General features: G+C 40.2%; 2 protein-coding genes and 1 long non-coding RNA gene across 3 annotated transcripts in view; 1 reads left to right on the forward strand and 2 right to left on the reverse strand.

Moving 5' to 3' along the window:
* LOC133721631 (uncharacterized) overlaps window positions 1-15,315 on the reverse strand; it is a 72,451-nt gene that overhangs the window by 48,690 nt on the left and 8,446 nt on the right. The window lies entirely within an intron of this gene.
* Window positions 130-7,593, forward strand: LOC133723576 (uncharacterized). Its single transcript, XR_009853137.1, has 4 exons — window positions 130-4,010; window positions 4,162-4,258; window positions 4,811-7,075; window positions 7,186-7,593. It is a non-coding gene; the product is annotated as an uncharacterized LOC133723576 (long non-coding RNA).
* On the reverse strand, window positions 9,252-10,105 carry LOC133719691 (non-specific lipid-transfer protein 3-like). The gene is made up of 2 exons (XM_062145860.1): window positions 9,659-10,105; window positions 9,252-9,549 (listed from the first exon to the last, which is right to left on the reverse strand). The coding sequence occupies exons 1-2, from the start codon at window positions 10,012-10,014 to the stop codon at window positions 9,540-9,542; spliced, it is 366 nt and encodes a 121-aa protein (XP_062001844.1). The 5' UTR covers window positions 10,015-10,105; the 3' UTR covers window positions 9,252-9,539.

Here is a 15,315-nt window from a genome sequence, read left to right on the forward strand (position 1 = left end):
GGGAGTTGGGACTGCTCCTCTTGAAGACAAGTGAGGACGAGAATGGACCCGACTCAATCACGAGAATGGACCCGACTCAATCAACAAGTCTTCGTCTTCATCTTCTACCTACAAGTCTACAACCAATCACTCTCTCTCTCTCTCTGACGGTGAGAGTACCATTCTCTAAACAAACACCGAAGAAGATGAAGAAAACTCTCACTTTCCGATACCACTCTCTTCAATCCGACAATAGTTTGCTGCCCCAAAACTAATCCAGTCTCAACAGCAAGCTGAAATCTTTGAAGTCGGAGGTCGGAATAGGCTTGAGCGAGTGTCTTCCATTTCCAATCTCTTTCTCTTCCTCTCTCACAGACGGTGAGAATATTCGTACTTCTAATCTCTCTCTCTCTCTCTCTCTCTCTCTCTCTCTCTCTCTCTCTCTCTCTCTCTCTCTCTCTCTCTCTCTCTCTCTCTCTCTCTCTCTCTCTCACACACACACAGACGATGGAAGTATTCGTCTTTCTGGGTTTTTCAGTTTTTGACGATTTGGGAATTAACTTTCGGCGATTTCGTTTTAACCTCAGCCTTAAGCCCTTAACTAAAGAAAAAAAAAATCATTTTCAGAACGCCTAATCGGCGCCTAGCTAGAACCGCCCAGCCGCCCAATACCGCCCAGGACCGCCTAGGCGGTTGCAAGTCGGCCAGACGCCTAGCTCGATCGATTAGGCATGAATCAGAACATTGGAGTGCCGCCTAGGCGGCCGCCTAGGCCGATTTTTAGAACCCTGACTATTACTCTGTCAAATTAGCAATAGAACCTGACTTCGGCATCGGAGAGGCATAAACCGTCAGGTACGGTTTATACATCTGATGTTATGCATTCACTTTGACAGGGTCTTGGAGTTATCTTGGTACCCGCTAGGATTTATAGCATACTGCCAACTATCAGGGTTTATAGCATTCTGCTTGACGTACTCGGCGAGGTCATCAGAAACACTAAGTTTTATCAAGATAGTTGGCTAGATATATAGTTATACACTTGATATATATTAGACTCCACAGAGAAGCAGGCCCCTTTGCCGAAGAGCGATTATGAGCTACCCTAATTAATTAATTTCTTTTTGCCCAATGCAAATGGTTTTACTAAATCATAGTTGTAGACCTATGGAAATGTCCATGGAGTGAAATCAACATTCTCCATTTTACAATTCACAGTTTTTTTTTATTTTATTAAAATTCTTATAAGAATACAAAAGTTTAAGTTACTAAAAAATGAAACATAGAGCGTAGATTGTAAAAAAAGGATCCTCATTCTTTTTCTCTCATTTTGAAAGTTTTGCTTTGTTCATGATGACATGGTTAAAAAAATTCAAATTTGAAATTCTGAATGTGAGATTTGATTTGTCGTCTCAACAGTTTAAGGCTGATTTGGTTAACTTTAGTGTTAAATGATGTAATGGTTGTTCGATCACTTATACAATTGTCATTTCTTTGTTGAAATGATATCATCATATGATAAGCATATTGATCGACATGCTAGTACGATGACGTACGTCCTTGTTCACTTTGTGACGGCGAGCTCGTGTATCCAATGGTTTATCTAAGAGTACTGCTACAACTCTACAAATCTGAAGGGATAACGGTGACGTTATACAAGCACCTGCTACAACTCTAATCTGTTTAACAGTAAGTTGTAGTTTTTAACCATTATTGAACCAGTTAAGGCAACTAATACAACTGGGATTAGGATTCCAGTACACACACACAAACTAATACAAGCACACAAACTAAACTGGGATCATGATACAAGCACACAAGCTAAACTGGGATAAGGATTCCAGTACACACACAAACAAATACAAGCAACTCCATTGGGAATGGATATGTCTTAATCTGGAAGGTAGGGTCATTTAGGTAGTCGTACTGTTTGTTCACGTTAAAGCTCTGTATGTTTGAACCCAAAATGAGCATTTTGGCCTGACAAGGCGTGTCTTGGAGAAATTGAGCCAATATCAGTGGCTCAAGCTATATACTGTCGACAAGTTAGAAATATATTATTTAGAGGCTAAATAAAGCATACTATGGAAGATTATGCGAGCTCCAAGAAAAGGAAATGATGGAAGCATGGAAATGAAAAATCAACTTTAGCACATTTTCCTACTTCGGCTAGGAGAAACCGAGCTAAACAAAGAAGGAAGGGCGGCAGACTAACCAAAAGAAATTCAAATGAGCTAAAACTTTTCAGATTAATTCTAGACATCCCAAGGATCATTTCTTATGAAGAGTACCAGAGCTAGTTTTGAGTAAAAAGCCTTCAAACAATCAGTCCAATTTTCTACAGAAGCAAAACTGGAAAACTGGACCTGTAAGGAGTCTAGCTGCGTTTCCGGCCCAACCACATGGAATTAAGCTCTAAAATTTCACCAAAATGATCTAGACTCATTGTGGATCATTTGTTATGAAGAAGTCAAAGGCCCATTCTGATTTGTTGGTGAAGATATAATTGAAGGAATAAAGGAGCAGAAAGTGACTCAAACCTAACAATTCCATTAGTGTTTAAGTGCTCAAACCTAACAATTCCATTAGTGTTTAAGTGCTTAATCCATCATGATTTGTTTAAGGCCAACCACTATGGCTTGGTAGCCTATATATAGAGGCTACAACAAGTAACAATAGACAACACCATTCATCAAAGAATCTCTATGACCATCCAAGCCTCTCTAGAGCAATCCCTCTCAGAGCAACCCCTCTCTTTCTCTTACCAGTGATCACACTCCAGTTCTAGTCTTCTCAAGAGCCGACTGTCAGTGCCACCAAACCCTCTGTCAAAGTGCTTCGATCCTAGTCTCCTCGGGAGCCGACGGTAGTACAGCGACCACAACGGTTACGGAACCAGCCAAGCAAGGGTAACGCCCTCGCAAACCAGCTAAGCTAAAGTCATGCTTTGGCAAGTTCTCTCTACTTCCCGCTGATTTCGCTCTGCTCAACCTACAACGTTGAGTATCAACTTGGTGACACAAGACAAAGTCCTCCAACACAAGGCACAAAAGACCCCCACGACGAGGTTGGTGCTCTTCTCATCTACAATCGCACGAAAGAAGTCAGGTCAAGGGACACCCCCGATGACTGCACCTTACGGTGCTGACACGCCCGCGCAGAAAAGAGACTGTTGACTAGCTGCAACAAAACTGGAGCCAAACAGGCTCCAATTAACGGCTATATTTGAATTGCATGTCCAGGATCTTTTCCTCCTTCCTATTGGAGCACAAGCATCACCGTAACTCTGTAAGCTTGTAACAGACTACAGTTACAGTGGATCGGACCCATACGTACATAAATACAAACAGAAATAATTGATATTTTTTCTCCTCGAATTAGAGATTTTCTGCTATTGATTTATGCAAATCCTACATGGATCTAATGCGTATGAAGATGGATCACTGACATGTATAATAACTAGGGGTGGCTTACATTGCCAGACCTGCCGAAACCGGCTAAACTGCCGCTGTCGGAGCCGACAAAAATGGTAACCGAAGGTCCGGTTCGGTTTTACCGTACCGTATATTTGTATGCGGCTCGATAGCGATACATCAATTATATTTATACGGTATTACCGTACCAACCGTATATATCTACTTTTATTATTTTTTATTTATTTTTAATACTAGGTATGTTTTAAGCCGTTGATTTCTAGCATCTGTGAATGACAACCATTGGATCTTAGTGGAGATTGGGGTAACCTAAGAGGGGTCAGTCAGATTAGGTCATTTGCAACTTGTGCCCGCAACCTCTCTCTCTCGAGTCTTGACCCTCTCTTCCTCTCAGAACCAACCCAGCCCCAATCCAATCCAAAAAACAACAATCGATCATTGATGCGAACCTCACCAACATAAGTTTCAACCCAGATATCGTTTGATTTTTGAAATCCCCAAATCGTTCGACCAACCCTAGATCAGTTGCTTGGTTGAAGTGGTTGCTCAGAGGCTTATACGGTGTTCAAGTGGTGTTTCTGAGCACAAATAGAACTGGTAAAATCTATCTCCTTTTAGTTTTGTACTCTTGTTACTCCTTTTGCTCTAATTTGTACGAAAAAAATGGAATATGTTGTTGATTTTGTTAATTTCATGGTTGAAATAGATTGTGGTTATCTAACATATATGTTAATATGTGTTTTGATAGGAAAGTCCTTTAAAGCTTGAGGGTATTGACCATGGATTTCAGTTGAGGGTTTATCAGTTTATCCTGAGGCAGAGAGGTGATCGAGGTCTTTGATTAGGTAACTAAACGTCTAAACTTGTGTGTGCTTGGTTGGGTTTTGATTATTTGAACTTGAAGTATCTGCTTGTGACTTTGTGTATGGGTGTTTCTGATTATGACTTTACCAGTTCTTGTGTATAATTATGTTTTATGGATGCTAAAATTCTTTGAACTTGAAGTATCTATTCTGCTTGTACTCTTATTAATTAGTATGTGACTTTGAGACTTTCTGTGTGAATAAGTTTCTGCTTGTTCTCTTATTAATTATTTTGTGACTTTCTGTGTGTATAAGTTTCTGCTTGAAGTATCTATTGTGCTTGTACTGAAAAAGACTTGTAGTTAAGTATAAACTATAAACTGAACATGATTGCAAAGTATGAAGTTGTTGCTTTTAATTGTATGTTGCTTTTAAGTATAAATTGAACATGATTGCAAACGTTTGAAAGTATGAAATGCATCTATTGCTTTTAATTGTATGTTTCTATTTAATCTAATTGTTATCATATAAAACAAATCCAGATATCCCTTACATAAAACTGATCAAAACTGAATCTCTCTTTTGTCATTGTAGACCATGGCTTCTACAAGTAGGTCAGGAAGTCATTGTTGTTCATCTCCTTCCATAACTTCAAACATGGTTACTGCAAGTTGTCAATCTGTTAGTGTTTCCCCAAATGATAACCAAAACCCTTTACCACCAGTAGGTAACTTACCACCAATAGATAATAGTACCCCTAACTTAGTTCCCATTCCAACCCCAACTGAAACAACAAATCCAGATCCTGAATCGGTGGAAGCTACTGCAGGGCTGGGGAAAAGAAAAACACTAGATACAACCACAAAGGGTAGGAAACAGAGTCGAGTATAGGAGTGTTTTACAAAGCCTTTGCTCCCTGATGGCAAGCCTGACCCACAGAATGCACAATGCAACTACTGTAAAGCATTAGTTCCTGCTTTAAGTTCAAAGAATGGAACCAGTTCTTGCTGGTCACATGGAAGAAACTGCAAGGTTAACCCTCTATTTGAGAAACCAATCGAGAAAGGGCAGACTATATTAGCTAGGGATAATGTTTCGGGGGCTCCACAATATCACAGATTTAATCAGGGTAGGATAGATGAGAAGCTGTACAAGATGATCATAAGGGATGAACTTCCCTTTAGGCATGTGGAGGGTTTTGGGTTTAAAGCATTTATGCTAGAAGCTCAGCCACAGTGGATTCAACCAAGTAGAAAGTTAGTGGCCAAGGGAGTGTGAGAATTGTACCAATCTGAGAACGGAAAGATGATGTCGATCTTTGCACAGCATGCAAAGAGAGTTAGTGTAACCACTGACACTTGGACATCAATTCAGAACATTAACTACATGGTGGTCACTGCCCATTTCATAGACAGCGACTAGAAATTGCACAAAAGGATTATTAACTTTTGTTCAATTACCAGTCACAAAGGGGAAGATATAGGGAGGGTCCTGGAGCAGTGTTTGAGGGAATGGGATATCAATAGGGTGTTCACTATCACAGTAGACAATGCTAGTGCAAATGACCTAGCAGTTGTCTACATGAAAAGAAGGCTGAGGAACATGAACACTTTATGCTTTGATGGGGACTTCTTGCACCTTCGATGTGCATGCATGTCACATCATCAATTTGATTGTCAAGGATGGAATCAAAGAATTAGAGGATGGGATTGATGCAATTTGGAATTGTGTCAAGTTTATTAGGTCAAGTTCAAGTCGATTAGACAAGTTTAGGGAGTTTTCTGTTCTTGAGCACTTGAATAAGAATGCGAATGTTCCCCTAGATGTGATCACTATGTGGAATAACACTTATTTAATGCTTGCTGCGACATTAAAATATGAGAAAGTGTTTGATAGGATGGGTGATGAAGATGTGCAGTTTAGGCATTATTTTGAGGAGAAAGATACCAAAGGTAGGAAGAGGACATGCCCTCCCACAGAGGCAGATTGGAGAAATGCTCAAGCTTTAGTGCATTTCCTCAAAAAGTTTTACGAGACAACACTCAAATTGAGTGCTTGTAAATCAGTTACTGCAAACTTGCAGTTCAAAGAGATGATCGACCTTCAAACAGAGATTGATAAGAAGGCAAATGATGATTCTGATGAGGTTTTGCAGAGGGTGGCAGTGGGGATGAAAGCAAAATTCAACAAATATTGGGGCAGCTTTGAAACCATGAATCAAATCATGGTGATTGCAAATGTCCTAGACCCTCGCTGGAAACTGCAATATCAGAAAACAACATTTTTAAGGGTGGGAGTCAGAGCTCCCACCATTGAGAAGATAACTAGGGACTTGAAGAACATTATGTTGAGAATGTATGATGAGTATAGGGGCTGTGAGGGGGGGTTTAAGTCAACCAAAAAATTCAGATGGTATTGCAGCAATGGAGGGGGTTGAGTTTGATGATCTAGAAGATGGACAAGCTGAGATACTTGCTGATCTCATGCTAGAAAGACTCGAAAATGAACATGAAATGATATCCAACGAGGTTGACAAGTACCTTGCAGATAGATATGTGAATCTTTTAGTCAAAGGGTTTGATGTTTCACAATGGTGGAGGGTCAACGCATCTACATATCCTATTCTTTCCAAGCTTGCTAAAGACATTTTTGCAATTCCTTGCTCTACTGTGGCAAGTGAGAATGCATTTAGCTTGGGAAAAAGGGTAGTTGATCCCTTTAGGAGTTCACTGACTCCTCAAATGGTTGAGGCACTAGTCTGCATTAGTGATTGGTTGAGAGCTGAGCAGCCTAATTTCTATTCAGAACCAACAACGAATGAGATGTCCTTGTATAAGGATCTAGAAGAACTGCATAAAGGTATAATATGGAAATATTAGCTTACTTGAATTTTATTTTTTATTAATGCATCAACTTATTTCTATATTGACTTGGCTATTTGTATTCTTTTTGTGGTTTTAACATTGAAGAAACTGCTGCGCTGCATTTGGGAGGTGGAGTGTCTACGACAACTACTGCTTGAAGATTTGGATGGTGCAAACATCCAGTTCGGAGATATAGCTGCTGGGCATTTTTTTGTTTAGTGTTTGGAGTCTACTTGAAGATTTGGATGCAGCTGCTGTGTTTTTGTTTTTTTGTTTAGTCATTGGAATCATCAAATCACTTGCAGCTTTTTGTCTATTTCAATTTGAGGTTCTGTAATATTCAATAACTTTTAGACTTGGACATCAGTCACATATGATATGTGAGCTTGTAATTTGTGAATGTAGAACTGAAAGAGAAAAAGTGAAAACATCAAGTCTAGAACTCACTTCTCCATAAGAAGGTGAGGAATAGACTTGATGGAGATGTATTATTCAGGAAATTGCAAAGTTAAGTATGAGCTTAATAGTTTTTATGTATTTGGTAAAAACTGAATAGGAAAAATGGTCTAAAAACACCCCAGAATGGGTGATTGGCCTACATAAATGTTTATCAGTATTAGGCCCAATCCTCCTCTTCGGTTGGGCCTGAACTGAGACAAAACCGACCATAATCTCAGTAACCGAAATATACGGTTACCGACTTTTCCGGCACTGTAGTGGTATTGGTTTTCAGCCTACAAATGTGTTTCGGTTGGTAGTCGGCTCAGAAGCAAAAACACGGTTACCGTACTAAATCCAGCCCTAATAATAACTGAGTGCATGCCATTAATAATTCACATGTATAATCGCCGGAAGGAGATTAGCTGTCCCTATTTTCCGTGTCTCTATTCTGTCACATTCATAATATTTTGACACCTATATTTTCACTAACGAAAGACTCAACGCCGTTAGTTTTTATAATTTTCACTTTTTAAAACATAATACCCAGAAATTTATTATTTTCTTTATTTTTTTCTGGGCTCAAAGCCAGGTTGTTCATCTTCTCTCTCATGTCTCATCAAACCCATTCCGGCACCTCTCACCCCGTTACACAAGATCAAAAGAAAAACTCCAATTAACAATGATAAAGAAAACCCACAGGTCGTGCTTGTGGCATAGAAATCTTATGTGATTCATATTTAGATATTCCCTTTTGTAATTACCTATGCTTGGGGATTTTGAGGTCTGAACCTGACTTCGAAGGATGAGGAGGATTACGAAGACGATACCGTGTGTGTGTGGAAGTGAAGAGCCTGAAGAGCTTTTCGGAAGAAGCGAGGATGAGATTTATGAGAACCCAGAAAATTGATACCTTTATGAGGAACAATCACATGGAAAGAGTCTTGGGGTAGATGGATCGAGTGGCATCTAACAGATGAGATTTTCTGAAAAAACTATTTAGCAACCGAGGAAGATGCAGATTCAACTCTGAAAACCCTCTGTTTATATAAAGCTCTTGAAAGTTCTACCGAGTAAAATTCTCCACAAGAGCTGCGTTCCACAACAGTGGTCTCTTCCATAAAAACAACAAAAATGATTCGGATCCCTTTTCTTCACATTATAAGGGGAGATCTGGATGGTTTTTAAGATCCGATAGCTCTGATGATTAAGAATTCATCAATCTCACATGTGAGGAATAGAAAGAATTTATGTCCTTGGTTGGGAATCAGATCTCGATCTCACCGACCACCATAGCGACAATCACATGCTGAGAAGATGGTGAAGCACAATTGTTCGTTGAACGTATTATTTCTTCCAAATCAAAGCCCTTAAGAAAATTAGTTTTTTTTTTTTTTAATGGTTTTTTTCTCTTTTCTTGATATTTTCTTTTTGTTTTTTCCAAATAAGGTTAACGGAGTTAGTAGAATGTGGGGTTGATAGACAAGTGTCAATGTGGTATTGGAGGGACAGGTTGGCACAGGCATTTTGGGGACAGCAGATTTTCGTCCTATAATCGCCTGCCTACATTGCTGAGTTTGTTATAGAAAAATGTCTATCTTGGCCTCCCTTCTTATATATGATCAAGTTCAATCCTTGGGTCAGTTAGGATTAACTGGTAGTTATTTCTTGTTTTGCTAATTTAGTAGTAACCGGGAGTCATCTCAAGCAAATATATGTAAACTTGTAAAGAGTCCATGAATAATTACTTTATTAGATACTAGACATAGTCCAGTCCAACAAAGAAAGTAGGTTGATTTAACATAGGCCAAATCCAACCACACTCTTTAAAAACTTGAAAGCTAGCTACAACAAAGTAGCTGATGAAAAAACAACAATACTAGCTAGGAGCAGTAATACTACTGAAGCCATCACCAGCACATCAGGCACTAAACCACCACGTTATTCTCACGCCACACTAGCTAAGATCCTGTAGAGGAAATAAAGTAGCTGGTGAGCTTCATCAGCAACCTAGCTAGCTCTCACTTGATGCTGCAACAAGACAATCACAAACATTAGTGCAGAAGACATTGTGCATATATTTGAAAATGTGTGATGTATAGTTGTTTTGAGTAACATGTAAAAAGATGCTCATATTTACCTTTTGCAGTCAGTAGAAGGGTTGATCTTGTAGGGAAGGTTGACACCACACTTGCCGGGAAGGCCAGCAGCAAGACCGGCGTTAGCTCCGGTGTACGGAATTCCGGCAACTGCTTGTTTCAAACAGTTGCACACGCTCTGGCGGTCAGGGGTGGTTTGAGCCATGCCGTAGAGGGTCTTGATCCCGCTACAGCAACCCACCGCGGGAGTCCCACCGTTTTGGACGTAGGCAACGCATGGCATCAGCTTATTCACCACCTGACCGCACGTAATGGCTGCTTTGGCATCACCAAACCACAGTGCAGCCATGGATAGCACCACCAAGCAAATCACCTTCAGAACTCCAGAGAACGCCATTCCCACGTTGTAGGTAATATGCTTCAAAATACTAGAACTTGCTCAAGTGTTTAGAGGGTAGAAGCTAGCTAGTGAAGTGGTGAGTGGAATGGTTGAAGGGGAATGCTGACTTATATAGAATAATTTACTCACTGTATTCATGGTGAGTAAATTGGTAGTTGGCAGAATTGAAATCTCCAAGGGAGATTGGTTGAGCATGTTAAATGCTAGTAGTTCCAGTACTTGAATTCATAGACCAGACCATTCCAGAAGCAAGAAACATTCATGTATGGGAAATTACTCCTACACTGTGTGTGCACGTATCATAATTTACTCCTCGACTAAAAATCTAGGAACTAATGAATTTTATCTAACCATATTGATAAGAAAGCTTGGAGTTGAATTCACTAACAGAATTAAAGAATTACAGAAGTCGAAGATACAAAAAGAGAGAGTGAAAAAGAAGCTTAAGAAGAAAATGCACACAGCCTTATATATCTCTCTACCCAGCTCAACTATAGATTTCTTCTAACAACCTTGCTAACTGAACCTCCAGATTTGTGACACGTGGCATTGCAATCTGATGAGAAAACTTGGTAAATGAACCTTGCTGACTTAGAGTATTGACTCTCAACATCTCCCCTCAAACGCAGCTGGGTTTTCCTAGTCTGAGTTTGCCAAAGTGAGAGTTGAACTGAGGGCCATGAAGTCTCTTTGTCATAATACCTGTAGTCTGAGTTGAACAAAGTGATAATCAGTTTCCAGGCATGGCAATAGTGGAAGCTAGTGGTGGTTGTCCATGATATGCAAAATCAGTCCTGTTGTCACAATCCAATGCAGCATGACCCTTTCTTCCACAAATTTGGCACTCAACAATAGATGAAGATGAATTGTCTGTATTTCTCCAATTACAGGTAGTAGCAATGTGACCTCTCTTCTTGCAGATTTGGCATTCTGGTGAGGCACCCTGATTTCTTGTACCATTATTGTCCCTGTCACCATCGTTGTTGCTTAAATTAATCCAGTTGCTTCCACCACCATTGTTATTGTTCCAAGTGTACCTGCCTCCACCATTGTTGTTCCAATTCTTGTTGTACCCATTTCTGTTACCATTGTTGTAGTTGTAGTTGTAGTTGTAGTTAGATCTAGAATTTCCATTGCCATGTCCACTGTAACTATTTCTGTTGGCATTATACGTCTGCCCATTTCCATTTCCATGATAACCATTTGCATTACCATTGTTGATCTGATTAGTATCATGTCCATTAGAAGACTGACCATGGCCACTATTGTCTGCAAAACCAACATTGTCATTGTAACTCTGAGAGTTTTGAGTACTAGAACTAGCTCCTGCATTGTTGATGAGAAAATTGCTCCCAGAATTTGTAGCAAGTGAAGTATTAGCAACCATAGCAGTAAGAGAGGTCAACGATAACGACCTATTTTCAATATCTCTTTCGGCACCAAGAAGGTGATTGCGCAAGTCTTGAGGGGTAATACGAGTTTCCCTTGCTTTCAACACAGTCATAATCATATCATACTCTGCAGGAAGACCATTAAGAGCAACAACAATCATATCTTCCTCTGGAACTTTAACTCCTAAACTAAGTAATTCATCTCTTGCCTTGCTAATTCGCAAGAGAAAACGCTTAATGGTATTAGAACCCTTTTGTAGAGTTTGAAAAAAGGTCTTTAATTGCATCACACTAGACATAGAAACAGTAGAATAACGCATGTGAAGTTTATCCCAAGCCTCATGTGATGACTTACAACCCACAACATACTCCATTGCTTCTGGAGAAAGTGTAGCAATGATCAAACTGATTAAGGCTCTATCAGTCTTTTTCCAGTCTCTAAAAGCTGGAGTCAGAGTAGTAGTTACTCCATCTTCCTCAGTGAAGACAAATTGAGGAGGACAAACATTAGTCCCGGCAAGAAAACCAAACAAGTCATTGCCCTCAAGCAATGATTGAAGCTGGAAACTCCAAGTAATGTAATTACCATCTTCAAGACGAACAATTATCATACTCAATAAGGAGTGAATAGGAGATTGAACCATGGCCATGATGAATTGACTAGAAAAGAATGAACCTTGCGAAGATCGAAAAGCAGTAGAGCACTGGTAGGAACAATAACAGAGATTCACCAAGAAATTGAGAGCTGGGCTACCCTTTAGAGGGATTTACCAGTCAAGCAGATAAAGCTGGGCTACCATTTTGAGGGATTTACCAGTCAAGCAGATAAAGCTGGGCTACCCTTTTGAGGGATTTACCAATCAAGCAGATAAAGCTGGGCTACCCTTTTGGGGGATTTACCAGTCAAGCAGATAAAGTTGGGCTACCCTTTTGAGGGATTTACCAATCAAGCAGATAAAGCCAGGCTACCCTTTTGGGGGATTTACCAGTCAAGCAGTATATCAAATGCAGTAGAAGCGTACAATAACATATCAAGATTCATAAGAACCAAACAACTACAAGCATTGGTAGAACGAAATTACCACAGCCATGAGGAAAGCGCAGATCAAGATGAAGCGGAAGCACGAAGCGAGAAGAAGAAAAAGCCCCAAATCGAACAAACCCTAATTTGAGCGAGCCACCAAATCAAATTGAGCCACAGAACCTCAGAATCGAAACAATTGCGCGAGCGTACTGGCTCTAGATACCATGATAAAGTAATTTGAGGTTCACATCCAAAACCAATTGGCAATGGATGGAGTGGCCCAAACCCTTATAAACCCATAGGCAAGGTCCCATTTTTCCCATGTGGGATGTATATATTCTCAACACGCCCCCGCACGTGTGGTGAATTTTCAAGCCATACATGTGGACAACTTTGGGTGACGTGGAGCCCGTGTGGCCGTGAGGCATGCACACGTGGGTAACCCGCTCTGATACCATGATAAGAAAGCTTGGAGTTGAATTCACTAACAGAATTAAAGAATTACAGAAGTCGAAGATACAAAAAGAGAGAGTGAAAAAGAAGCTTAAGAAGAAAATGCACACAGCCTTATATATCTCTCTACCCAGCTCAGCTACAGATTTCTTCTAACAACCTTGCTAACTGAACCTCCAGATTTGTGACACGTGGCATTGCAATCTGATGAGAAAACTTGGTAAATGAACCTTGCTGACTTAGAGTATTTGACTCTCAACACATATGTCCTCGTTTGTGTAGTGACATATTAATATCATAATTGGTTTAGCTAGGGACGTTTATTAAATCGCAAAATGATTACACAAAAAACGTGAGAACCAATTTACTTGAAAGAGGTCAGGCAGGTCGATAATTAACTTCCACACATGAATGCAGGGGTGGATTCAGAAATTTTTTTCAGGTAAGGCAAGTCAATGGCAGGAGGGGAAGGGAGGAAAATTAGAGAGAAGCTGCAGATTTTGGAGGCAATTGTGAAGATTTTGCCTAATTTCTGCCATTTTCTTCCCCAATTCACCTTGTTTTGCCCTATTTTTGCCATTTTCACATCCCTTGCCTACACCAAATCAATGTAAAATAAAAAATCCAGTCTAGGCAAGTGCCCAAGCTGGGCTCTATGTGGATCCGCCCCTGCATGAATGTACGTCCAAATCTAGATATATCGCCATCACATTATTGCAAGTTTGCAAAGTACCGTTTAGTATTTATGGGCAAGCCTGCGACACACAAAAGTGAATGGAGTTACCTACTTTTAAAAAATTATTATCTATATTATATGTTAGAGAAGAGACTTTGTTAGTCAAACTGGGTGTGATATTACATATGAATCTTTACATAATATATTAATTCAAAATTATATTTAATAATTAATTAAGTAATAACAAGGTAAATAACAAAATCAAAATTGAAAAAAAAGAGGAAAAAAAATCTACTTCTCTGCAGACAACTTCTCACTGTGTGCATTTTTGAAAACTCTCCACTTTTTTTTATTATAAATTTTCTTACGTCCATCTAAATAATTATTCACACCAATCAGGTGCATGTGTTTTTTCTAGTGTTTAGAGTAGGCCTAGGCACGGGCCGGGACCGCATGTCTAATTGCTAGGCCCGAGACCGAGCCCGAATTTTTCGGGCCGGGCTCAAATAACGTTTTTCAGTCATAGGAACCGTGAAGGCCCAGACCGTCAATGAACGGGTCGGTCCTGCCGGGTTTTCGGGCCCAAAAGTCCCACTTTGCTTACCTTCATTTTCTCCGTTTCTGATTTGCTTACCTGCACTCAGTTCATATCTTTAAGTCCAATCATTGTTGGTTAATGCAGTTATTTATCATCCAAACAATAACTTCCATTCAATTACTCGACACAGTTTTTAGGATGACTAGGCTTTACAAAAACAAAAAATTGGAATATGGCAGATGCAAATAACAGGTGAAAGACTGAAAGAGTATGATTCATCAGCTCAAGATATTTCATCAAGCATCTGCATATCTGACTTAAGATGCATGCCTACCTGTTACAGCTTCAACAGATCACATATAAACATATAAACAGATCTTGAGTCCTGAGTCCACAAACTGATGAAGAGAGGCTTCGGGTAATGGAAAATTGAAATTATTGTTGGGTTTCGAGTTAGTGAAGAAGGCCAGAAGAGGATTGTTGCTGGGTTTCTGAAATTAGGGTTCTTGTTTGAAATCTGGAAATCGATTGAGGGTTTGAGCTTCGAGCTTTGAAATTTGGGTTGGACTCAGCCACCGTCGCCGCCGTCGTCTTCCTGATGGAGTTGGACCGGTCTAGACTCTTGCGCCACCTGGAAGAAGAGTCTGAATAGTAGTTCTGGGTCTGGACCGACCCGCCAGGAACCGGGTCCTCTTCGTTAATAGCATTCATCGGCTCCTCCACCGGAATTTGAGCATCGATTCTCGAAACAACCACCGGAGCATCCTCCACCACCGAGAGCATGGTGGGCATTCTCGGAAAAGTCCTTCCAATTAGGTACCCATCCCACGAAGCGCGAGGCTCGTCGAAAGAAACTGGAAAAGTGAAAATCAAAACCCTTCTGATCGCTCCTAAGGGAATCGATATTTGGCTGCAGATTGGAAAAAGAGTAAGAAATTGAGAAAGGTTTGGGGACTCGGGGTTGTGTTGACAGCTAAGAGCTGAATGTTTGACTGAATATGACTGATGAATGATGACTAATAAGAGTCCAAGACTAGTAGAGAAAAATACAAAAGATGAAAGGGATCGGGCCTACTGGGCTTTCAGGCTTATGGATATCAGGGCCCGGGACCGGCCCGTTAAAACTTAAACGGTCTGGGCTTTATTTTTTTGTGTATTTTTTTTCTCAAAGCCCGGCCCAAACCTGACGGTCCGGATCAGTCCAGTCCGGGTTTTC

Source organism: Rosa rugosa, chromosome 7, assembly GCF_958449725.1.
Source record: "Rosa rugosa chromosome 7, drRosRugo1.1, whole genome shotgun sequence".
Taxonomy (NCBI): Eukaryota; Viridiplantae; Streptophyta; class Magnoliopsida; order Rosales; family Rosaceae; genus Rosa; species Rosa rugosa.